The sequence below is a fragment of the Heterodontus francisci genome, chromosome 13, assembly GCF_036365525.1.
Source record: "Heterodontus francisci isolate sHetFra1 chromosome 13, sHetFra1.hap1, whole genome shotgun sequence".
Lineage (NCBI taxonomy): Eukaryota > Metazoa > Chordata > Chondrichthyes > Heterodontiformes > Heterodontidae > Heterodontus > Heterodontus francisci.
In genome coordinates, this window is record NC_090383.1 from 64,181,017 (window position 1) to 64,207,004 (window position 25,988).

A 25,988-nucleotide genomic window follows, 5' to 3' on the forward strand; every position below is an offset into this window, starting at 1 on the left:
CTGCTGTAGAGGACTCGGATGACAGCTTTCATGGGGCATTCTACAGAAGAAGACTGATGGGAATGCACAAAGAAGTGCTTGGTGCATTGGTAGACCTGCCAGAAAGCCTGCGGTCAAGGAGTATGGAGAGGTCCAGCACCAACTTGGTACAGGACTTTGTATAGAACATGGAAGTGGTGGCCAACTCTAAAAGAACACTTGCAGACACATTATTAAGGTAGCATCTGATAGCTGATGGCTTAGCTTCCTTTGCAGCACAAACAGATGCTATCCAAAGTCTGGGTGCTGCAGTTGAAGCTCAGACTGCTCTCAAGCAATAAAAGCAAAATAATGCAGATGCTGGAAATCTGAAATAAAAATAGAAAGTGCTGGAAATACTCAGCAGGTCTGGCAGCATCTGTGGAGAGAGAAACAGAGTTAACATTTCTGATCTGTGACCTTTCATCAGAAGTCAAACTGATGAAAGGTCACAGACCTGAAACGTTAATGCTGTTGCTCTCAAGCAAGCTCAGCTTGCTTCCATGCAAGCTCAGATTGCTCTCGTGCAAACTTAGCTTGCTACCACACAGGCTAAGACTGCTGACATCATAACTGTGGATACCACTGTTCAAAGGGGCTTGCAGGGTGTCACAGCAGTCCAGTAATCTGTCCTCCGACAAATTGCTAGGATAGCTGAGGTGCCACCCCAGGGGATAGCAGTCTGTGGCGTACAAACATTTAAAAAAAATTCATTCAGGGAATGCTGGCATTGCTGGATAGGCCAACATTTATTGCCCACCCCCATAACTGCCCTTGAAAAGGTAGTGAGCCACCATTTTGAATATAACTGATTGGCTAACTAGACCATCTCAGAGGGCAGTTAACAGTCAACCACATTGTTGTGGGTCTTTTATTCTTTCCTGGGATGTGGGCATCACTGGCAAAGCCAGAATTTGTTGCCCATCCCTAATTGCCCTTGAACAGAGTGCTTGCTGGACCATTTCAGAGGCAGTTAAGAGTCAACCACATTGTTGTGGGTCTGGAGTCACATGTAGGCCAGACCAGGTAGAAATGGCAGATTTCCTTCTCTAAAGCACATTAGTGAAGCAGATGGGTTTTTTATGATAATCTGCCACCATTACTGAGACAAACATTCAATTCCAGATTTCAATTAATTAACTGAAATTTTATAAATTAATTGAATTGAAATCCCACCAGCTGCATGGTGGGATTTGTACCTGTGCCCCCAGGCCATTTATCCAGGCCTCTGGATTACTAGTCCAGTGACATTACCACTAAGCCAACATCTCCCTGTCTGGAGTCACATGTAGACCAGACCAGACAAGGATGGCTGATTTCCTTCTTGTGGTAAACCAGATTTTTTTTTTAACTGACAGTACTGTAGTTTCCTGGTCACCATAACTGATACTAGCTTTTCATTCCAGATTTATTTAATTTTAATTCTCCAGCTGCTATGGTGGGATTTGAACTCATGTCTTTAGATCATTAGTGGAAGCCTCTGGATTGAGTCTTGTATCATAACCACCATGTTACCATACCTCTCAGCTTGACAGCATTCATCCTCCCAGCACTAACACTCTGCGAGTGCCCTTGCTGTTGCCTGTCAGCTAGCCAGCTAGCCTTGACTGCTGTTGCCCAAACCAAGATGGTTCAGTCTGAAGCCTACACGTCCAGGGCTAGAGGTGCTTTGCAAGACCATCTGCAGTCTCCCCCACTGAAAGTCAGTAGCCTTCCACCAGCCATCCGACAGCCACTGGGTAGCATTGTGTTGGAGCACTAGGACAGGCAAAGGCACATGGAAGACAGGCATTAAGGATATGCACAAGGATGATTAGTGGACTTTTATATTCAATTTCGGATGCTTTGATTTATTAACTTGGTTTGGAATGTTTGTTTTGTGGCTTTTATTTTAGCGTTGTGGCCAAGAGGACTCTGTGAGAGAAGGCAAGTTGTGGGACTTTTGGTGAATGGGGAACTGGGGTTATGTTCACTGGTCAATCACGGACAGCCTGGCCAGAATTGGGATGTTCGGGTTGCCTTCTCCCTTCTTCAGCACTTACTGCTTCTCCTCAGATAGTCTCTGTATAGCTGGTGGCAAGGGCTGCACCCTCATGATGGCAAAGTTAAGCAGCATGCAGCAGACCACCACGAGTTTTGACACACGATTTGCCGACTACTGCAGGGCTCCACTAGAATGGGCCAAGCAGCAGAAGCATTATTTAAGCACCCAAATGATCTGCTCGATCACATTTTGTGCGGGAGTTGTGTGTTAGTCGTGTATTGGAATCATGAGGAATGTGGTCTGCAGCTAGCTCTTGTCCCCTCTAGTTTGTTGTGATGGTTCAAATGCAGATGGTACAATGGACTGGCACAGAATGAAGGCATCTTGATTGCTCCCAGGATACCAGGCATTGACCTGCCTGGTATGCTGCATGTAGTCGAACACCAGCTGCACGTTGAAGGAGTGTAATCCCTTCTGGTTTTGGTACATCTCGTAGTTGACAGGCGGCGCCCGCAGAGCAGCATGCATACTGTTAATGGCACTCTGCACCATGGGGACGCTTGCAATCCTCACGAAGCTGCATGCTCGCTCCGCCTGCTTCGCCCTGGCAACAGAAAATGAAATGTATTCAGTTCTCTTTGTGTAGAGAACCACAGTGATCTCCATTGCGCAACAATGGATAGCAAGCAGATGTTGCAAATAATGCTTGCTCCAGCCTGGAAGGAAAGAGACGGATAAAAGGTCATGGCCATGGTCACCTTCACAGCCATTGGCAATGATGTCCTCGCCCTGCTCTGAGGCTGCAACTGTGGCTGTAGCAGGTGGCAGATTTTAGTGAAGACCTTCTTAGTGAAATGGAGACATCTGACACACTGCTCCTTGCTGAGATTCAAGTAAGAGAATTGCTGCCTGAACTCTGTCGGCAGACATGGCCTCCTCCTTCTACCTCTTCCAGCAGCTTGTCCTGCTCTGTGTCGCCTCTGCTCATTCTCCCCATTATGGTGTAGTCTGAGGGGATTGCATACATGTGCACTCATGTCTAGGAGCTACTGTTTTGTGCAGAATCCTTGCAGTCAGGACCAAGTCTTTCACAATCTGCCACAACACTCCCTGAAGACCTCAGCAACTTTAAAATACAGTACAAACCACCAAAAGCTTCTACAAACTCAGCAACAGGCAGCGGAAATCAAACAACAACTAATCTGAAAGTCATTGATAATGCCTTTAAAGTGCACTGGTGGAAGGTCCTCCCTGCTGCTGAAATCGTGTTTAGTCGTGTGTGCATGAAACCAGGAGGTAAATTCGGTGGGTCTGATTCTCCAATTTCAGCTTGAATGGGGCAATAAATTTTGACTTTCAGGTTTTGTGTCTCCAAGTTGAGCAGCGGCTGTGACATGCACCCACATGATGCAATCTCGAGTATACTATGTGAAGGGCCAATGCAGAAATGGAATTTGGAGCAGCCAGGAGATGTTTCGAATGAATGCCGAGAGAAAAAGACAGCACCCAAGATTTAAAGATACATTCATGGAATTACTGCTGGGTGCAGTCTAGAGCAGGAGGGACATACTTTTCTCTATTAATGGGAACAAGATACCTGCGGCTGTCACCAATATGACATGGTTGGAGGTGGCTGAGAAGTTGAGCAGCAAGAGCATTGTACTCTGGTGTTGGATGCAGTGTAAGAAACAGTTTAATGATCTAACTAGGTCAGGAAAAGTGAGTACAAAAATTGATTCATCTACATTCTGTGGTGCAACCCCATTTCCCCCACCAACCCCAACTCTGGCTTGCCGAGCATACTCCATCACATCACGCCTCACACCCACTTAAGTTTCAGCAGAACACTTTCTAAGCACTTCCTCACCTCGCCATGTATCCATCCACCATTGCCACTCTCCACAATCTTTATGCAATATGATACATCTGTCTAATGGCCACTCTCACTGAATGCACTGCATCCAATACGTGACTTTCAGTCACTCACAGGTCTGGTTTCTCACTCCTTGCAGCAGAAGAGAACATAAAAAAGCAACGGAAAGGGAGAGAACTGGAGGTGGCCTGCCACAGTTTGTGTAATGCACAGATGTAGAGGAGGATGTTATGAAGTTAAGTGTACCTCTCAATCAGAGATGGAGGGACTCGGAACTCACCGATGGTTCGTGACAGAATTACAAACATTTCTGACACGCATGCTGACCTTTTTTCATCCATGACTGAACTGTAAGAAGACTATGGTGATTGTCAAGATTATTACTTTGGCACAACTAATTTCTATCTCGTTCTTTCTGTGATTGTGCACTCTCAGAAGGAATGGAGTCCAATGAGGAATTGTTCTCGTGCATCTACAGCAATAGAAAGTGTAGTCGAGGTAGCTGTGTGAGTTGGTGGGCTTATAATGAATATTAGTAGAATATACACTTCCTCACACCCCTGCCTCCTGTAAGGGCTCTATTCCATTCTCCCAGTTTCTCTGTCCCCGATGCATCTGCTCTGATGATGCAACCTTCGACAATAGCGCTTCTGATAGGTCTTCCTTTTTCCTCAACCGAGGATTGCCCCCCACTGTGGTTGACGGGGCCCTCAACCGTGTCCGGCCCATGTCCCGTACCTCTGCTCTCACCCCTTCCCCTCCTTCCTAGAACCGCAACAGGGTTCCCCTTGTCCTCACTTTCCACCCCACCAGCCTCCACATCCAAAGGATCATCCTCCGCCATTTCCGCCATGTCCAGCGTGATGCCACTACCAAACACATCTTCCCCTCCCCTCCCCTGTTAGCATTCCGAAGGGATTATTCCGTCAGCGACACCCTGGACCACTCTTCCATTACCCCTGACACCTCGGCCCCTTCCCGTGGCATCTTCCCTTGAAATCGCAGGAGTGTAATACCTGCCCTTTTACCTCCTCACTATCCAAGGCCCCAAACACTCCTTTCAGGTGAAGCAGCGATTTACTTGTACTTCCTTCAATATAGTATACCGTATTTGCTGCTCACAATGTGGTCTCCTCTACATTGGGGAGAACAAACGCAGATTGGGTTACCGCTTTGCGGAACACCTCCGCTCAGTCCGAAAACATGACCCCGAACTTCCTGTCGCTTGCCATTTCAACACCACCCTGCCCTGCTCTCACGCCCACATATCTGTCCTGGGATTGCTGCAGTGTTGCAATGAACATCAATGCAAGCTTGAGGAACAGCACCTTATTTACCGATTAGGCATGCTACAGCCTATCGGACTGAACATAAGAACATAAGAAATAGGAGCAAGAATAGGCCATTCAGCCTCTCAAGCCTGCTATGCCATTCAATAACATCATGGCTGATCTGTCCCAGGCCTCAACTCCTCTATCGGGCCTACTCAGCCTAACCCTCGACTCCCCGAGATTTCAAAAATCTGTCTACCTCCTCCTTAAATACATTTTGTGACCTAGCTTCCACAACTCTCTGAGGCAGAGAACTCCAGAGATTCATCACCCTCTGAGAGAAGAAATTCTTTCACATCTCAATTTTAAATGTGTGCCCCCTTATTCTGTAACTATGTCCCCTAGTTCGAGATTCCCCCACTAGTGGAAACATCTTCTCAACATCTACCCTGTCATCTTCTTCTTCTTTGGCCTCCTTGTCTTGGGAGACAATGAGTAAGCGCCTGGAAGTGGTCAGTGGTTTGTGGAGCAGCGCCTGGAGTGGCTATAAAGGCCAATTCTAGAGTGACAGACTCTTCCACAGGTGCTGCAGAAAAATTTGATTGTCGGGGCTGTCACACAGTTGGCTCTCCCCTTGCGCTTTTGTCTTTTGTCCTGCCAACTGCTAAGTCTCTTTGCCACACTTTAGCCCCGCCTTAATGACTGACCACCAGCTCTGGCGAACGCTGGCAACTGACTCCCACGACTTGTGATCAATGTCACAGGACTTCATGTCACGTTTGCAGACGTCTTTGAAGCGGAGACATGGACGGCCGGTGGGTCTGATACCAGTGGCGAGCTCGCTGTACAATGTATCTTTGGGGATCCTGCCATCTTCCATGCGGCTCACATGGCCAAGCCATCTCAAGCGCCGCTGACTCAGTAGTGTGTATAAGCTGGGGATGTTGGCCGCCTCAAGGACTTCTGAGTTGGAGATATGGTCCTGCCACCTGATGCCAAGTATTCTCCGGAGGCAGTGAAGATGGAATGAATTGAGACGTCGCTCTTGGCTGACATACGTTATCCAGGCCACGCTGCCAGAGAGCACGGTACTGAGGACCCCTGTCAAGTCCCCTTAAAATCTTATATGTTTCTATCAGATCATGTCTGATTCTTCTAAACTCCAATGAATAAAGGCCTAACCTGTTTAGCCCTTCTTAATAAGACAACCCCTTCATCCCAGGAATCAGCCTAGTGAACCTTTTCTGAACAGGGTCCAATGCTAGTATATCCTTCTTTAAATACGGGGACCAAAACTGTACACAATACTCCAGGTGTGGCCTCACCAATACCCTGTACAGTTGTAACAAGACTTCCCTATTTTTAAACTCTAACCCCCTAGCAAAAAAGGCCAAAATTCCATTTGCCTTCCTAATTACTGGCTGCATCTGCATGCTAACCTTTTGAGTTTCATGCACAAGAACACCCAGATCCCTCTGTACTGCAGTATTTTGTAGTCTTTCTCCATCTAAATAATAATCTGTCTTTTTATTCTTCCTACCAAAGTGGATTACCTCACTCTTTCCCACATTGAACACCATCTGCCAAGTTTTTGCCCACTCTCTTAACCTATCTATATCCCTTTGCAGATTCTTTGTGTCCTCATCGCAACATGCCTTCCCACCTATTTTTGTATCATCAGCAAATTTGGAAACACTACACTCTGTCCCTTCCTCCAAGTCATTGATATCGATAGTAAATAGTTGAGGCCTTAGGACCGATCCTTGTGGCATCCCGCTAGTTACGGCTTTCTAACCTGAAAAAGACCCATTGATCCCGACTCTCTGCCTTCTGTGTGTTAGCCAGTCCTCAATCCATGTCAACACATTAGCCCCAATACCCTGAGCTCTTATTTTATGCAATAACCTTTTATGTGGCACCTTATTAAACGCCTTCTGAAAATCCAAATACACTACATCTACTGGTTCCCTTTATCCACTCTGCTTGTTATATCATCAAAGAACTTTAACAAATTTGTCAAATATGATTTCCCCTTCATAAAACCATGTTGACTCTCTTTGATTGCATTATGTTTTTCTAAAAACCTGCTATTTCTTCCTTAATAATGGACTCTAGCATTTTCCCCAATGACTGATGTTAAGCTGTAGTTTCCTGCTTTCTGTCTCCCTCCTTTCTTGAATAGGGGTGTCACATTAACAGTTTTCCAATCCGCTGGTACCCTACCGGAATCCAGTGAGTTTTGGTATATTATGACTAATGCTTCCACTATCTCTGCAGCCACTTATTTTAAAACCCTTTGATGCAAGCCATCAGGTCCTGGCAACTTGTCTCTGCCTTATTGAGTTCAATAATTTCAGAGCATAACTGCTCCCCCCTTTTTTTTAGTTTTACTTTGTATTTCATTTTATTTTAGTTTGTTTCATCATTACACTTTTTTTTAACCATGTGCCCGCCCACTGTTTCTTTTTCATTTTGTTTTCATGATTTTGCTTGTGACTAGGGCTTTTATTATTCTGTCATTTAACACCCTCTCTGCACTAACACCTTGAATTTCATCACACCCTTAACACACTCTTTGTCTTTGCCTTTACCCCATGACCTCCTTGTCAGTTATTCTCTGTGACCCTCTGTCCTATCAACATCTTCCAATTTGTTCTCTTTTGCCCCACTCCCACTTTATTTGCTTAAAACGTATTACATTTCTAACCTTTGCCAGTTCTGATGCAAGGTCACTGACCTGAAATGTTAACTTTGCTTCTCTCTCCACAGATGCTGCCAGACCTGCTGAGTATTTCAAACACTAGTGTACTTGTGTCGTAGATAATTGGGAGAACACTCATCAAGCAGTGTAAGACTACCTCAATGGAGCTTCAAGTGCAGCTCTCAATGAGTTCATGACCATGGCCGAGTAGAATTTGGATGCCACCATGTCTGCCACCTTAAACAGGATGACAGATACCTTTTCCGTGGCTTTACAATGCATAATTGATCTTCACCAAGCTGGTGTGCAGTAGAATGTTAGGAATGATGTGGGACTGGTCCAGGAGAGGGAGGATGACAAAAGGAGATATGAAAATGGGAACTCCCCTCAAAGCGCCCCCACTTCTCACCCACTGCTCTTCCTCCCATCCAGCTAGTGTCAACCTCGTCTCTTACAGGTCGTCTGCACCTGCATAGGTGCAGATGAAGTAGTCTTTGGCAGGGCCCTCAGGGCCTCCAAAACTGAAAGGTCATAGGCCAAATGCATCTCAGCAGTCAGGGCAGGGATCTGAACGACTTGCCTTTACCTTTACTGAAGTCAAATGGGATGCACCACATGGAAGCGCAAGTTAAAGCAACTGTAATTCACCAAGGGTATACACATGGGTTTTTGACAAAGTGTTATATTGTTAACTTTCATTTTTTTTATAATGTCACATAAAATTTATTGATTAGCACTACTTTTATGTTCTGCCCATTATTGCGTCCCGAGTGTCAACTCATCCTTTCCCCTGTTTCATGAATGCCAATACATGACAGGACCCATTGGATGGATGTGCAATAAATGTGTTTGGCAGAAGGCCTGTCTAATGCAAAGGGAGGTGGGGGAGGTGGGGTGTTGTACAGGGGTTGATGTTGGTGGTGGCTTTCATTTGTTACTTTTCCATTCAGAATAATTAACTGAACCTTCTAGCTACGAGACATCCTGGGCAAAAATGTACACGGCTGGTCTGTTGACAGTTGCCCCCACATCTTCATATACTTTCTCTTTTGCAATGTTCTCTTCAACTGAAGATGACTGATGAGCATCTTCCTCCTCCTCCACCCGCAGTCCCCTCTGCTGCACAGCGCTTTACAGCACACCACTATGATTCTGGAGACGGTCGCTGGCGAGTATTGACAAGCAGCTCCAGATCTATGGAGAAGTGGATCGTAAGTGGATCTTCAACATTGATAGTTTGCTCTGTGACACACCTCATGGTCATATGTAGGTACAGCAAGTAATGAGGAAAGCTAATATAATGTTATCATTTATTGCGAGGGGAATTGAATACAAATGTAAGGAGGTTATGTTTCAGTTATACAGGGCATTAGTGAGACCACATCTGGAGTATTGTGTACAATATTGGTCTCCTTATTTAAGAATGTAAATACGTTGGAAGCAGTTCACAGAAGGTTTACTAGACTAACACCTGGAGTGGGCGGGTTGTTTTATGAGGAAAGGTTAGATAGGTTAGGCTTGTATCTGCTGGAGTTTAGAAGAGTAACAGGCGACTCGATTGAACCATATAAGGTCTTGGGTCCTGACAGGGTGGATGTGGAAAGGATGTTTCCTCTTGTGCAAGAATCTAGAACAAGGGGTCACCCATTTCAGACAGAGATGAGGACAATTTTTTTCTCTGAGGGTCATGTGTCTTTGGAACTCTCTTCCTCAAAAGGCTGTGGAAGCAGAGTCTTTGAATATTTTTAAGGCAGAGGTAGATAGATTCTTAATAAGGGGGTGAAAGGTTATCTGGGGTAGGCCAGAATGTGTAGTTGAGGTTATAATCAGATCAGCCATTATTTTGTTGAATGGTGGAGCAGACTTGAGGGGCCGAGTGACCTACTCTTGCTCCTAATTCGTATGTGCATATGCTCATATGGCTCCTGTTGTAGTGCTCCTGTGCCTCATTGGTGGGGTTTCTCACTAGTGTCATGAGTCAAAAATTCTTGCCAGTATAAATACAGGAGGCTTTCACAAATGCATGGAGTCCACTTTGATGTGTTTACAGAATATTTAACTTGGGAATTTGGTAAGTGAGGGCATTCTAAATGTTTTAAGGGTTAATCTTTTTCTTAAATCTAGTTAAGATTAAAGTTAAGTTAAATGAAAAACTTAATTAGATTTTAGAAAGAGATTAACCCTTAAAACATTTAGAATGCCCTCACTTACCAAATTGCCAAGTTATGTACTCTGTAAATGCATACGCCATGCGTTAGCAAAACCTCCTGTATTTATAATGGCAAGAATTCCAAATAACTGAGTCAGCCCCTGCTGGCCTGATAACCAGTTCTAACTATCCACCTAATCAGCAGGGGCTGATTAACTTGGGAATTTGGAGTGAGGTAATTTGGTGAGTGAAGTAATTTGGTGCAGTGGAGGGAAGAGGTGCTGTTCTGGTCTTATACAGAACAAGGAATGGCCAAGAGAGGAAGTGAGAGCTGAGGTCTGGAGCCATTATTTAGGTGACCAGATAGGTGATTGGTTGGGAGTTCTACAGTATTCATTTCTCTCTAAAGTAGGGCAGCAGTTTAAACTGGGACTGGGGAAATACAAGTACTGCAGTAAATTTACAGCTTCACTAGTTAAAGCTACTTAATGTAGCTACAAATAATTGAATGACATCTGAAAACTCAAAGCCCTAATCAATGTATTGCAGCTGTAGCATGTGGGAACTGGCAGGCATCAGTTTTTTGGTTTTATTCTTTCATGGGATAGGAGTGTTGCTGTCAAGGCCAGCATATGTTGCCCATCCCTAATTGCCCTTGAAAAGGTGGTGAGCAGCGTTCTTGAACTGCTGCAGTCCATCTGGTGTAAGTGCTTTTAGGAAGGAAGTTCCAGGTTTTTGACCCAGTGACAGTGAAGGAATAGCGACATAGTTCCAAGTCAGGATGGTGTCTGGCTTGGAGGGGAACTTGCAGTTGGTGGTGCTCCCATGCGTCTGCTGCCCTCGTCCTTCTAGGTGGTAGAGGTCATGGGTTTGGAAGGTGCTGTCGAAGGAGGCTTGGTGAGTTGCTGCAGTACATCTTGTATTCGGTACACACTGCTGCCACTGTGTGCTGGTACTGGAGGGAGTGATGTTGAAGGCCTGAATGCATCATTAATTCGAATGCTGCCTTTTTCCTCTTTGTGCATTTATTCTAAACACCTCCTGGCTCCTCCAAATTCCATTTCTGCATTGGCCTTTCAAGTAGTATACTCGAAATTGCATCATGTGGGTGCATGTCACAGCTGCTGCTCAACTTGGAGACACAAAACCCGAAAGTCAAAATTTATTGCCTCATTCAAGCCGAAATTGGAGAATCAGACCCACTGAATTTACCTCCTGGTTTCATACATGCACGACTGAACATGATTTCAGCTGCAGGGAGGACCTTCCACCAGTGCACTTTAAAGGCATTATCAATGACTTTCAGGTTAGTTGTTGTTTGATTTCTGCTGCCTGTTGCTGAGTTTATAGAAGCTTTTGGTGGTTTGCACTGTTAAAGTTGCTGAGGTCTTCAGGGAGTGGTGTGGTAGGTTATGAAAGACTTGGTCCTGACTGCAAAGATTCTGCACAAATCAGTAGCTCCTAGACATGGGTGTACTAGTATGTATTCACCAGACTGCACCATGACGGGGAGAATGAGCAGAGGCGACATACAGTAGGACAAGCTGTTGGAAGAGAAGGGCTCTCAGCAGAAGGCCATGTCTGCCTAGTGTTCAGGCAGCAATTCCCTTACTTGAATCTCAGCAAAGAATAAAAAAAGACCCACAACAATGTGGTTAACTGCCCTCTGAAATGGTCTAGTTAGCCAGTTATATTCAAAATGGTGGCTCACTACCTTTTCAAGGGCAGTTATGGGGGTGGGCAATAAATGTTGGCCTATCCAGCAATGCCAGCATTCCCTGAATGAATTTTTTTAAACGTTTGTACTCCACAGGCTGCTATCCCCTGGGGTGGCACTTCAGCAATCCTAGCAATGAGTTGGAGGATTGATTACTGGACTGCTGTGACACCCTGCAAGCCCCTTTGAACAATGGTATCTGGTTATGATGTCAGCAGTCTTAGCCTGTGTGGTAGCAAGCTAAGTTTGCATGGTAGCAAGCTGAGCTTGCTTGAGAGCAACAGCGTTAATGTTTCAGGTCTGTGACCTTTCATCAGTTTGACTTCTGATGAAAGGTCACAGACCAGAAATGTTAACTCTGCTTCTCTCTCCACAGATGCTGCCTGGCCTGCTCAGTATTTCCAGCACTTCCTGTTTTTATTTCAGATTTCCAGCATCTGCAGTATTTTGCTTATATTCACATGGTAACATATTTCATATGTCAGTAACTGTTTATGGAATAAAGATTCTGTTATAACCCCTAGGTCATGCCATCATTTACCTAGATATTGAGCAGAACAGGGTAAACCCCATATTATAGGGAAGATGAGGTCCACTTATGAACCAAAGCATATACCTAGTGCAAAAGCCTCAAAATTGTAACAGTATAAAATCTTTAATGGCATCTAAAGGCAAAATTAACTTCAGAAAGTATATCATTTCTTCCACTACATTAATGCAGTTAGACAAGCAAAAACTGTTCCCATTAACAAATGGTATGAGGACTCAGACACAGATTGAAAATTTTGGGCAAAAGATGCAGGGGAAATATGAGGAAGCACTTTTTATGCAGTGGGTGGCAATGACCTGGAACCTGCTGCCCACAAGGGTGATGGAAGCGGAGATGATCAATGACTTCAAGAAGTAGTTCAATGGCCACCTGAGAGAAATAGATTGCAGGGCTGTGGGGATTGAGCCAGGGAGTGGGACTGACTCCATAACTCTAGAGAGCTGGCTTGCATTCGATGGGCAAAATGGCCTCCTTCTGTGCCATAAATGACTGACTGTAGAGAATGTTGGACAAGTTATGTGACAAACCAGAGACAATACGGGTGACGAGAGAGGTGGTGGTGAGATAGAGCTAGGTGTTGTCAGTATATCTGTGAAGTCTGACTGTGTGTTTTTGGATAATGTTGCCAAGATCAGCGGGAGCCAAAGATAGACCCCTGGGGGGTCTCCTTGGGTGATGGTGTGAGAGTGGGAAGAGAAGCCATTGTAAGTAATTCTCTGGCTGCAACTGGATAAATACCAATGGATTCAGGCAAGTCCCAACCAGCTGGACAACAGAGAGATGCATTGGAGGAGGATGGTGCGGTCAACACTGTCAAAGGCTACAGATTGAGAAGGATGAGGGAGGGATAGTCCATCACTGTCACAGTCACGTAGGATGTCATTTATCACTTTGATAAAGGCTGGCTCAGTACTGTCAGGGGCTAAAACATGATTGGAGCAATCCAAATCATGGATTTGGAGGAAAGTGGGCACAGATTTGGGAGGCGACAGCATGTTCAAGGATAATGGAGAGGAAAAAGAGGTTGGAGCCGGGTGATAGTTTTTAAAGACAGAGGGGTCAAGGATGGCCTTTTGAGGAGGGGGGAAACAATAGTAGATTTGAAAGGTAGAGGGACAGTACGTGAGGAGGAGGAACAGTTAATAATATCAGCTAATATTGTGGTCAGGAAGGGACTGTGATCAGCAGTTTGATGGGAATAGGGTCGAAGGAGCAGGAAGGGAGTCTCTTGAACAAGATGAACTGGGAGACAGAATGTGGGGAGCAGGGACAGAAACTAGACAAAGATGCGAGTTCAGGACTAGCGCAGGAGGTAACCTTAGGGGAAATTTGGCCCAAAGGGTTGGGGGAAGGAGGGAAGTGATAGCAGTTAAATGAACGGTTTTGATCTTAATGACAAAGAAGTTCATGAAATCGTCATACTTGTTTTCAGAGGTGAGGGTGGAGGAACATAAGAACCTAAGAAATAGAAGCAGGAGTAGGCCATTCAGCCCCTCAAGCTTGCCCTGCCATTCAATAAGATCATGGCTGATCTGCCCCAGACCTCAACTCCTCTTTCGTGCAAGCTCCTCATAGCCCTCAACTCCCCGATATTTCAAAAATCTATCTACATCCTCTTTAAATACTTTGTGATCTAGCCTGCGCAACTCTCTGGGTTAGAGAATTCCAGACATTCACTACCCTCAGAGAAGAAATTCCTTCGCATCTCAGTTTTAAATGAGTGTCCCCTTATTCTGTAACAATGTCCCCTAGTTCGAGATTCCTCTATTCCTGGAAACATCTTCTCAATGTCTACCCTGTCAAGCCACCTCAGAATCTTGTACGTTTCAATATCATCCCTCATTCTTCTAAACTCTAATGAATAAAGGCTTAACCTGTTTAGCCATTCTTGATAAGTCAACCCCTTCATCCCAGGAATCAGCCGAGTGAATCTCTTTTGAACTGCCTCCAATGCCAGTATATCCTATCTTAAATACAGGGACCAAAACTGTACATGGTACTCCAGGCACAGCCTCACCAACACCCTGTACAGTTGCAACAAGACTTCCCTATTTTTAAACTCCAACCCCCTAGCAATGAAGGCCAAAATTCCATTTGCCTTCTTAATTACTTGCTGCACCTGCATGCTAACTTTTTGTGTTTCATGCACAAGAATACCCAGATCCTTCTGTGCTGCACATTTTTGAAGTGTCTCTCCATTTAAATAATAGTTTGCCTTTTGATTCTTCCGATCAAAGTGCATGACCTCACACTTTCCTACATTAAACTCCATCTGCCAAGTTTTTGCCCTCTCACTCAACCTATCTATATCCCCTTGCAGATTCCTTATGTCCTCATCACAACATGCCCTCCCACCTATTTTTGTATTGTCAGCAAATTTGGATATATTACACTCTGCCCCTCCTCCAAGTCATTAATATAGATAGTAAATAATTGAGGCCCTAGGACCGATCCTCGTGGCACTCCACTAGTTATGACTTTCCAACCTGAAAAAGACCCATTAATCCCGACTCTCTGTCTTCTGTGAGTTAACTAATCCTCAATCCATGCTAATACATTACCCCCAATGCCATGAGCTCCTATCTTGTGCAATAATCTTTTATGTGGCACCTTATCAAATGCCTTCTGGAAATCCAAATACAGTACATCTACCAGTTCCCCTTTGTCAACTCCGCTTGTTATATCCTCAAAGAATTCTAGCAACTTTGTCAAACACCATTACCCTTTCACAAAACCATGTTGACTCTGTTTGATTGTGTTAAGCTTTTCTAAATGTCCTGCTATTTCTTCCTTAATAATGGACTCTAGCATTTTCCCATGTTAGGCTGATGATGAGGCAGGGGAGAGGGGTTTCAGAAGATGGTATGTAATAGAGAGGAGAACCTCGGGGTTACCTTTGCATTACAGGATGATTCTGGAATAGTGAGCAATTTTGGATGAGGAAAGCAGAACCTGATAGTGCTTTGTGATCCAGCAGATCTGGGGATGAACTGTTAAATCAATTATCCACCATAAATTATCCACAAAGGCAAACACATCATAGTAAGTGTCTGCGGCTCGAGGAACTTCGACTCAGAGTTGATGAGCTGGAGGCTGATCTACGAACACTGTGATGCATCAGGGAGGGGGAAAGTTATTTGGACACTTTGTTCTGGAAGGCAGTCACACCGCTTAGGCTAGGGTCTGATGATTTGGTCAGGTACAGGGGGCTGAGACTGTGAGTGAGGCAGGTAAGGGAATCTAGAAGGTACAGGTGGAGGAGCCTCAGCTCTTGCAATTGTCCAAGAGTTTCGAGGTTCTTGCAACTTGTATGGATGACAGTGGGGGCTGTAGGACGGATGAGCAAACTGACCACGGCACCGTGGTGCAGAAAGCCATTCAAGTGGGGGGAATAAATAGGAATGTAGTGGTAGTAGGGTACAGTATAGTCAGGGCGATAGACACAGACCTCTGAAGCCGAGAGCGAGAGTCCAGAAGGCTCCGTCGCCTGCCAGGGTTTGGGTCATCTGCTCGGGGCTGGAGAGGAACCTGCTGTGGGAGGGGGAAGAATCCAGTTGTCGTGGTCCACGTGGGTACCAATTACATAGATAGGACTAGGAGGGGTTCTGCTTGGGGATTATGAGCAACTAGGGACTAAATTAAAAAGCAGAACCACAAAAAGGTAATAATCGCTGGATTACTACCTAAACCACAAGCAAATTGGATAAGATTAGAGTGAAATGCGTGCCTCGAAAACTGGCGAGGGAGAAAAGGGTTTTGATTCATGGGGCACTGGCACCAGTACTGGGGAAAATGGGAGCTGCACTGTTGGGACGGTCTTCACCTGAACCATGCTGGGACCGGTATTCTGGCGAATCGTATAACTAAGATAGTAGAGAGAGCTTTAAACTAAACCCTGGTGAGGGAGGGGGGAGGGATCAAGTGAAGGGAGATGTAGTAAATTAAAGTGAAAGGGCAAGGCAATAGTGTAGGGTAGCAACATGGATAATGATAACCAGAGTGTGGCAGGAAGGGACAGTATAAACTGAAAAATGCATCAGCAGATAAGGTCAGAGTTTTCAAAAATGGTAAAAAGACAAAACTGAAGGCTCTGTATATGAATGCGCGCAGCAATCATAACAAAACAGATGAATTGTTAGCACAAATAGAAATAAATATATATGTCCTGATAGCCATTACAGAGATGTGGTTGCAAGGTGACCATAACTGGGATCTGAATATTCAAGAGTATTCGACATTTCAGAAGGACAGAAAGCTAGGAAAAGGTGATGAGGTAGTTCTGTTAATTAAGGATGACATTAGTTCAGTAGTGAAAGTTGACCTTAGTTCAAAAGATCAAGATGTAGAATCAGTTTGGGTAGACATAAAAAGCAAAGGAAAGAAATCGCTTGTGGGAGTAGTTTATTAGGTCCCCTATAAGTAGCTATATTGTAGGACACAGTATGCAGGAAGAAATAATGGGGGCTTGTAAGAAAGGTACTGCAATAATCATGGGTGATTTAAATCTACATACAGAATGGACAAATAAGAGTGGCAAAGGCAGCCTGGAAGATGAGTTCTTGGAGTATATTCAGGGCAATTTCTTGGAGCAGTACGTTCCAGTGCCAACCAGGGAGCAGGCCATTCTAGACCTGGTAATGTGCAATGAGACAGGATTAATTAATGACCTCATAGAAAAAGGGGCCTCTATGCAAGTGATCATAACATGACAGAATTTCACATTCAGTTTGAGGGTGAGAAGTGTGAATCTAAGAGGAGTGTTTAAAACTTAAATAAAGGCAATTACAACAGTATGAAGACAGTGTTGGCCAAAGTGAACTGGGAAATTAGGTTAAAAGGACAGTCGAGAAGCAGTGGCAGACATTTAAGGAGATATTTCATAACTCGCAAAGATATATTACAGTGAGAAAGAGTCTAGGAGAAGGATGCACTATCCATGGCAAAGGAAGTTAAAGATAGTATCAAATTGAAAGAAAAGGTGTACAATTCTGCAAAGGTTAATGGTAGATCAGAAGACTGGACAGATGTTAAAAACCAGCAACGAATAACTTAAAAAAGGGAGAAATTGTAATATGAGAGAAAGCTAGCTAGAAACATAAAAACAGATTGTAAGAGTTCCTACTAGTATTTAAAAAGAAAAAGAGTAACTCAAGTGAGCATTGGTCCTCTAGAGAGAGAGTCTGGGAATTAATAATAGGTAACAAGGAAATGGCAGAAGCGTCAAAAGATATTTTGTGTTGGTCTTCACTGCAGAAGATGCAAAAAATATCCCAAAGATACTTGGAAAAACAAGAAGTATGAGGGAAGAACTTAAAACAATCTAAATCACCAGGGAAGAGCTACTGGGAAAACTATTAGAGCTAAAGGCTGACAAACCCCGGGACCTGATGGCCTGCATCCTAGGGTCTTAAAGTCAAGTGGCTGCAGAGATAGTAGATGCATTAGTTGTCATCTTCCAAAATTCCCTAGATTCTGGCAAGGTCCCAGTGGATTGGAAAATAGCTAATGTAACACCTCTATTCAAGAAAGGAGGGAGACAGAAAGCAATAAACTATAGGCCAATTAGCCTAACATTTGTCATCTGCAAAATGCTAGAATCCATTATTAAGGAGGTTATAGCAGATATTTAGAAAATCATAATACAATCAGGCAGAGTCAACATGGTTTTGTGAAAGGGAAATCATGTTTGACTAATTTATGACAGTTCTTTGAGGAAGTAACAAGCAACATGGATAAAGGGCAACCTGTAGATGTGGTGTACTTGGATTTCCAAAAGGCATCTGATAAGGTGCCACATCAAAGGTTACTACATTTGACTGAGTATTGTATCAAGGAGCCCCAGCAAAACTGGAGTCAACAGGAATCGGGGAAAACTCTCTGCTGGTTGGAGTCATACCTAGCACAAAGGATGTGGTTGTTGGAGGTCAATCATCTCAGTCCCAGGATATCACTGCAAGAGTTCCTCAGGGTTGTGTCCTAGGCCCAACCATCTTCAGATGCTTCATCAATGACCTTCCCTCCATCATAAGGTCGGAAGTGGGGATGTTTGCTGATGATTGCACAATGTTCAGCACCACTCGCGACTCCTCTCATACTGAAGCAGCCTGTGTCCAGATGCAGTAAGACCTGGACAACATTCAGGCTTGGGCTGATAAGTGGCAAGTTACACTCGCGCCACACAAGTGCCAGACAATGACCATCTCAAACGAGAGAGAAGCTAGCCGTCTCCCCTTGATGTTCAATGGCATTACCATTGCTGAATTGCTGAATCCCCCACTAATACCCCCCTGGGGGTTACCATTGACCAGAAACTGAACTGGACCAGCCACATAAATACTATGGCTATAACAGCAGGTCAGAGGCTAGGAATTCTGCAGCGGGGTAACTCACCTCCTGTCTCCCCAATGCCTATCCACCATCTACAAGGCACAAGTCAGGAGTGTGATGGAATACTCTCCACTTGCCTGGATAAGTACAGCTACAGCAATACCCAAGAAGCTCAACACCACCATCCAGGACAAAGCAGCCACTTGATTGGCACCCCATCTATCACCTTCAACATTCAGTCCCTCCACCACTAATGCACAGTGGCAGCAGTGTGTACCATCTACAAGCAACTCACCAAGGCTCTTTCAACAGCACCCTCCAAACCCACAACCTCTACCACCTAGAAGGACAAGGGCAGCAGATGCATGGAAACACCACCACCTGCAAGTTCCCCTCCAAGCCACACACACACCATCCTGACTTGGAACTATATCGCTGTTCCTTCACTGTCGCTGTGTTAAAATCCTGGAACTCCCTGCTTAATAGCACTGTTGGGTGTATCTACCCCACAAGGACTGCAGCGGTTTAAGAAAGCAGCTCACCACCACTTTAAGGGCAATTAGTGAATGGCAATAAATGATGGCCTAGTCAGCGACGCCCACACCCCATGAACGAATGAAAAAAAGAGTTCATGGTGTAGGGGGTAACATATTAGCATGGATAGAGGATTGGTTAGCTAACAGGCAGCAGAGAGTAGGGATAAATGGGTCATTTTCAGGTTGGCAGGATGTGACTAGTGCAGTACCACAGAGATCCGTGCTGGGGCCTCAACTATTTACAATCTACATCAATGACTTGGATGAAGGGACCGAATCATTGGTAGCTAAATTTGCAGATGACACAAAGATAGGTAAGTTGTCAAGAGGACATAGAGTCTACAAAGGGATACAGATAGGTTAAGTGAGTAGGCAAAAATTTGGTAGATGGAGTATAATGTGGGAAAATGTGTACTTGTCCACTTTGGCAGGAAAAATAGAAAAGCAGATTATTTAAAGGAGAGAGACTGCAGAACTCTGTGGTACAGAGGGATCTGGGTGTCCTGGTACATGAATCACAAAGTTAGTATGCAGATACAGCAAGTGATTAGGAAGGCAAGTGGCATGTTGTTTATTGCAAGGGGAATAGAATATGAAAGTAGGGAAGTTTTGCTGCAGTTGTACAGGGTCTTGGTGAGCCCACATATGGAGTACTGTGTACAGTTTTGGTCTCCTTACTTAAAGGATAAAATTGCATTAGAAGCAGTTCAGAGGAGGTTTACTTGACTGGTTCCTGGGATGAAGGGGCTATCTTATGAGGAAAGGTTCAACAGGTTAGTCCGATACCCATTGGAGTTTAGAAGAATGAGAGGTGATCTTACTGAAACATATAAGATCCTGAGGGGTCCTGACAGGGTGGATGCTGGAAGGATGCTTCCACTTATGGGCGAGACTAGGACAAGGGAACACAGTTTAAAAATAAAAGGGGTCTCCCATTTCAAATAGAAATGAGGAGAAATTTTTTCTGCAAGGATTGGTAGTCTGTGGAATTTGCTTCCTCAGAGCAGTACAGGCTGGATCATTGAATATAGTTAAGGCTGAGTTTGATTCTTGATAAACAAGGGAGTCAAGTATTATGGGGGGCAGACAGGAAACAGGAGTTGAGGCCACATTCAGATCAGCCATGATCTTATCAAATGGCAGAGCAGGCTCGAGAGGCTGAATGGCTTACTCCTGATCTTAACTGGTAGTTCGTATGTATGTTCGTACAAACGTTCAAGTCTGGAATTAAGGAAGCAGAGATTAGGGCTGTAACAGGGAGAATGACCAGGGTGTGAGAGAGTGAGGTGAGTGAGGTGAGTGCAATAGTTTTAATGGGGACAAGGGCAAAGGTGGAAGTGAGTGTGTGATTGAGATTAGTAGTTGCAGAAATGTTATCGTGAATGGAGGGCTAGGCAGTTGGTAACTTCAAAATGCAGTTGTAAGTGACTTAGAAAGAGTTGCTTTCCAGAGGCGAACAAAGAAGAAAGTGGAGTTGGGGGCAAGGGGATGTGGGTGGAGAGTGATACAAGAGAATGATCAGAGATAGTCTTATCTGTGACACGGTAGGAAATGGCATGGTCGAGGGGGCGGGAGAGGTGGTGTGGAGGGCAATGATCCGAGAGGGGAGAGAATATGATGAGTTGAGATGGAGGTTGAAATTACTAAGGATGAGAAATCACTTTGTGCAAAGGTTAAGGGAGGAAAGCAGTGAAGATATGAGAAATTTGGCATAGTATTTGGGGGGGGAGGAGGCGGGGAGGGCATTAGTGAATGAGGAATTTAAATGAAAGACCAGAGGCTTTGAACAAGGTCAGATGATAAAAGGAAAAGGTGGTGCCAGAGGAGTAGGGACACAGACCAAGGTGTGATTTGTGATAGGAGCTTTACCATTACCATGGCAGTTAGGGTGGAGAAAGTGCTGGAAGGTATAGCCACGAGAGGAGGTTTCATTCAAGGGGGAAGGTGTCATTGGTCAGCCAAGTCTCCATCCAGGCCACGATGTCAATGCAATTAGCCACAATAAGCACATGGATGGCAAGGGCCTTGTTCACAAGTGAATGGACATTCTGAGGGAGATGCAGTGAGTGGTGATTGCCAATCTGCTGGGAGTCCTTAAGGTCAGCATTGGGAAGGGTGATGGGACAGGAAGGAGACTGACAAGATTAGTCCCTAGTGGGGGTGCTGGGCGGGAAAGTCGATGAGAGAGTAAGATTGGGCAGTAGGAGTTGCTGCTCATGAAGGAGAAAGCAATGTGTGCCTCGATGGGCCTTTCAGAGGGAAGCTATAGCAAGTGACTGATTTTCAGAGGAAGTCAAACCTGGGATGGCAGCAGGGGAGTAGGAAGGTTGAGGACAGCTGAAGAGTTCGGGTAGAGATCTGGCGGGGGGCAGAGTACCAACGAGGGGTGAAATAAAAAAGAGGCATGACGGGAGTAAAGGGCAAGGAAGGGTAAAAAGAAAACAAAATGACAGGCTCAACCAGTGTAGTAGCCAAAACGCACGTGCGTTGTCCCAGTCCCAATCCCCTTCAAACATGGCCTTGCCCCCCAGACTCACATCCCTTGCTTCTTGGTCCCGTATTCCCTGGACTCAATTACTTGAGGCTGCTGTAACTCTAGCAGCAGCCCGACTTTTTTCCCACTACATTTCACCAGTATTTTGCTGGTTTCATTATTATGAGGCTCAATGCCCAATATCTGCGAAGCCACGAACCTCACTATTCAGGAACTGGGAATGCACTATTGGTGTATTGTGCCAAAAATGAGCATGCCTGAATTTCTAGACCCATATACAAAAAGACAACCAAACTACATGAACACAAACATCTCTTGGAATATCTCCTGTTCGATTTCACTAATGCACATTTAAACCTTCAGATTTGAAAACAGTGCAGGTTTTCATAATTCAAAGTACCTTTCAGCACACTAAAATCAACACCATGAAACAGGTGGGGATTATTTTTAAATAAACCTATACCAAATTTATTTTTGATTGCCAGTGCAAATAAATATGAACTATCAAATGGAGGGTGAAAACATAAAAATGAAAATAGAATTACTGCCAAGCTACAATAATAGCCAATGGGAAGACACAAAACAATGTACAGGCTTGGATTTTAGATGCATTGCCTATATATTTGCAAGAATCCTGTGCCAAGTTTTAGATTCTTGCACTTATCTGACAATCCTGAAGGTCAATATAGAACATTTTTTTATTCCAAAGAAACTTTCGTATTTAAACTAATATGAATCTTTCCAAAGAAGACAAAACTTTTTCATGAGTTAGCAACTACCTTATTACAGACTAAGAATCTCGCAAATTCATCTACCTCCTCTAGGTTACTTGTGGATGCAACTGCATCTTCTCTTGCTGATGTTCTCTTTTGTAAAGATTTCAGAACAGCCTGTAAAAAATTTGGTATGTTAAAAGTCATCCTCACTGCACTACAAAGCAACAGGTTCCTTAACATCTACACTGTTATGACCGAGGTGGGAGGCCTGCACTGTTCATTCTAGTTCCACTTCTCCACAGGTCACAACATATATTTAATTTTCCCCCCCCACTTACCAATATGGTCAATCATATACTATATTGTTATCCCAGAATAAAACACATCAACCAGGTTTCTTTAATAAACAACAAAATTATCAGTTTATTGCAAAACATGTCTTAACCAGTAATGAAGTAAAGCATAAACACACAGATTGAAATATGAAAGTTCCCTTTTTACCTTAGCCCCTCACGCACTTACACCAGTTAGCCAGAAAAATAAAGGGATTTTTTTTTGCAGCTCTATTACAGTCAAAAAATCCACTTGGGCTGAATACATGCTCATTCTTGAAGAACGTGTTCCAAAACTGCATACAGTCTGGCCTCTCAGTACACATGGTCGGGTCACTGGGATCTTTTGGAACAGTTCTGTTCAGGCAGTGTTGAGAATTAATTTAGCAGGCTTTTCTTCAAAGACAGATGAGATGAGTTGACAGTGGACTTCTCAGGGTCTTTTAAAGAGGTGCTGGAAAGCTGAGCTGGGTCATGGTCTTCTCTCCTCTCCTTGGGAATTCGCTCCTCTCTTTGGAGTTTCTCTCCCTTTTAATACAGTTCAACCCCAACTCAAAACAATTCAAAAGTGAAAGAGTTTACAAAGAAGTGACGGGTCAAGATGGAGATCAACCTTTTAACCTCCATCCATCTTGACCCGTCACTTCTTCGTGAACAACTTCTCCAGGTGTCCAAAATTCTCTGTTGTTTATTGAGCTGGAAATCAGGTTGTTTCCCAGAAAGGTTTATTTTCCTCACAAGACCTCTCACTGCCCCTTTTAAAAACATTTCTCGGCACTGTTTTTCAAAGTCAAGTGGCCTTTACATAACCCTCTTTGAAAACCCTAAAGTTTAACATTTCTTCAATCTTTCAAAAATGAATCCTCAAAAAATATATTTAACAAAACAGAGGCACTTTCGTAACAACATACTGTACGCTTTTCCGAGTTTCAGATAAAGAAATAGAAATCAACCATTTGAACTGGGGTAAACTCTAAACTGACTAGGGTAAGGGATTTATTCAGAATTATACAGTCTTAAATGTACTCCAATTTATCTACCCTAATCCTAAACCTACCTGTGGTCTTTAGCTCTCCATCTCCCATTATTAGGGCCCTACCAAATTTACAGTCAAATTTTACAAATTACATGGGCAGAACATTTTAAAAATTGTGAATTTTACAATATCGCCTATCTAAATTGTGCATTTCATGGTGTTGCAACAAACCATGAAAATGATCCATTTAAAACAAAAAAAGACAAGGTAGGTTTCTGGTTTCAAAAACGATTGTCAAAAGCTGAATATAAACAGGTCACATTCTTTACTCACTAAAAACAATGGCTGAATGTGAGCATGGAACAACCTGCAACTGTTTCTTTCTTCATTCCCTGTCTCTGCACTGTGAGCACCTGTCCGCATTTAGACACAGCTCTCTCTGCGTCCACAGAGTTTGTTGGAATTGTCAGACAGGACTGTGCTAGCCTTGCAAGATGGGGGATTCTGCATTCCAGAGTTCCAAACTGCAGCACAAGCAAAGTACAATCTCCTTCTTTTGCAATGCTTTTATAAGCAGGAATCGCCACCCTACAAGTCTTGTAAAAGCCAGGAATCACCTCAAATGAGTTTAAATCTATTACCAACAGGTGGATTTGTGCAGGGTCAAAGGTATGCACAGCTTTCAGGAACGCCGCAGAAGACTGTTGAAACCTCTGAGCTACTTTTTCTTCACTGACTCTTACCCGTAGCAGTAATATTGTTTGAGCTTCTTTGCCATGCAAGAAAACCTGTTGTGTATAGGCACTTAATTCAACATCATCTGAGGGTTATTCGTTTGATTGTCATTCAGCACAGAACAGTACACCCATTTCTTTATTGTAAGCTTTCTGGATTGTGACGTGTCGAGAATCAAACCAAGTGATTAAATCCATCCGTCGTATGCCATTCTTAGCAACAAACTGAACCTCCTCATTAAGCTGAGAATCATTTAGAAGGGTTACAATGTCTGTTAAAACCTGTGTTTTTGGTGTCAGCGTGAGCTCTTTTGAGAGAAAGTCTGAGTAGTATTTCAGGTGGAGCTGCATGATACTGTACTGCCCGACATCAAGATTTCCAACATATAGTTACTGGCTCTGGAGGAAGGGCTATGCTTTATTCCCCAATTTCAGCCATTTCAGCTGAATTTGCAATGTGTTGCCTGTATCGAAGCTTGTGGCTAGGGCAGCGTTTGAAGATCTTTTAACGTAGCTGACCAGTTTGTCGACTTTACCAAACACGCTTTTAACAGCTTACTGATGAGGAATTATATGTACATTACATGTAATATGGACAGCGTTAAGCATTACACCTTGGAGCACCTGTAATCTGAAAGATTTCGTCATGCAAGTGCACTGTCACTAATGAAAGCAGACACTTTGAAATCTGCACCGAATTTTGAAACAGTTTCGATTATTGCTTGGGAAACTGTGGTGAAATTAACAACTTCTAAGTGGGTGCAGTCTGAGAGCACTGGTTGTTCGCTTTCCTGACTGTACATCTTCAGCCTTACCAGACATGAAATCAAACAAAACATGCAGCACATAACTGTCTTGCTCATTGGTGGACAATTGCAAAAGACTCACATGCGTGAATCCGAGACTTCACCTCACAATGTGTAGCAAAAACCTTCAGCAGGTAGTCCTGTCATTTATTTGCACTTGGCAAGCAACCACCGTTTTGCACATTATGTTGAATGATTGCAGCTTTGGATAATCAAGTTTTTCCAATGGTATGTTGGGGTTTGCAAAAGCATCCACAAGTTCCAATGTAATCATCTGAGCCCTTTGTCGGCTTCTTAAAAAGAGATGAAATGATTGCTTTTTTTTTTGTGTGTTCGTTTTCCAGCAGTGCAGTGTCTGACACTCGCTTTCTGCTGCGATGGCTTTCAGACTCTAAGTGGCGCTGAACCGTTGCCTGCTGTGTGTGATCCAACAAAACATTGCAGCTTGTACAAAATAGTATTCCACCAGCCAAATTCTTACGCTCAATGTGCTACAATAATGGTTGCGGCCGTTTTTGATTTTCTCATTCTGGCATTCTCGCTTCTCTCAAAACTGCACTGGATGCAAGAGAAATCTCCACGCCTGTTTGTGAAGAAGACACTGAGACTAGGATGCTTTGGTGGAGAATGTTCATTGCTGGTCACAGAGCTTCCTTCTGCTCCAAACAACACCACCAGCCAGTGCTGGCTGGCTCTTCTTGAGATATACACACATTTGAAAACAATTAACTAATTAACAACCACACCTGTTTCACCCAGTTATCTTGAACTACCAGGTATTTATCATCCATTAACAGAACTTCA

General features: G+C 43.9%; 1 protein-coding gene across 6 annotated transcripts in view; it reads right to left on the bottom strand.

Annotated features, from left to right (window-relative positions):
• Positions 1–25,988, bottom strand: part of cfap36 (cilia and flagella associated protein 36) — a 134,323-nt gene that overhangs the window by 19,839 nt on the left and 88,496 nt on the right. For 5 of the 6 annotated variants that reach the window (XM_068044900.1, XM_068044903.1, XM_068044904.1 and 2 more), the window contains one exon: positions 22,436–22,510. The exons of the other annotated variant lie outside the window; for it this stretch is intronic. In XM_068044900.1, the coding sequence (XP_067901001.1) occupies positions 22,436–22,510 (75 nt within the window). The remainder of the gene's footprint in view (positions 1–22,435; positions 22,511–25,988) is intronic. 6 annotated transcript variants of the gene reach the window in all.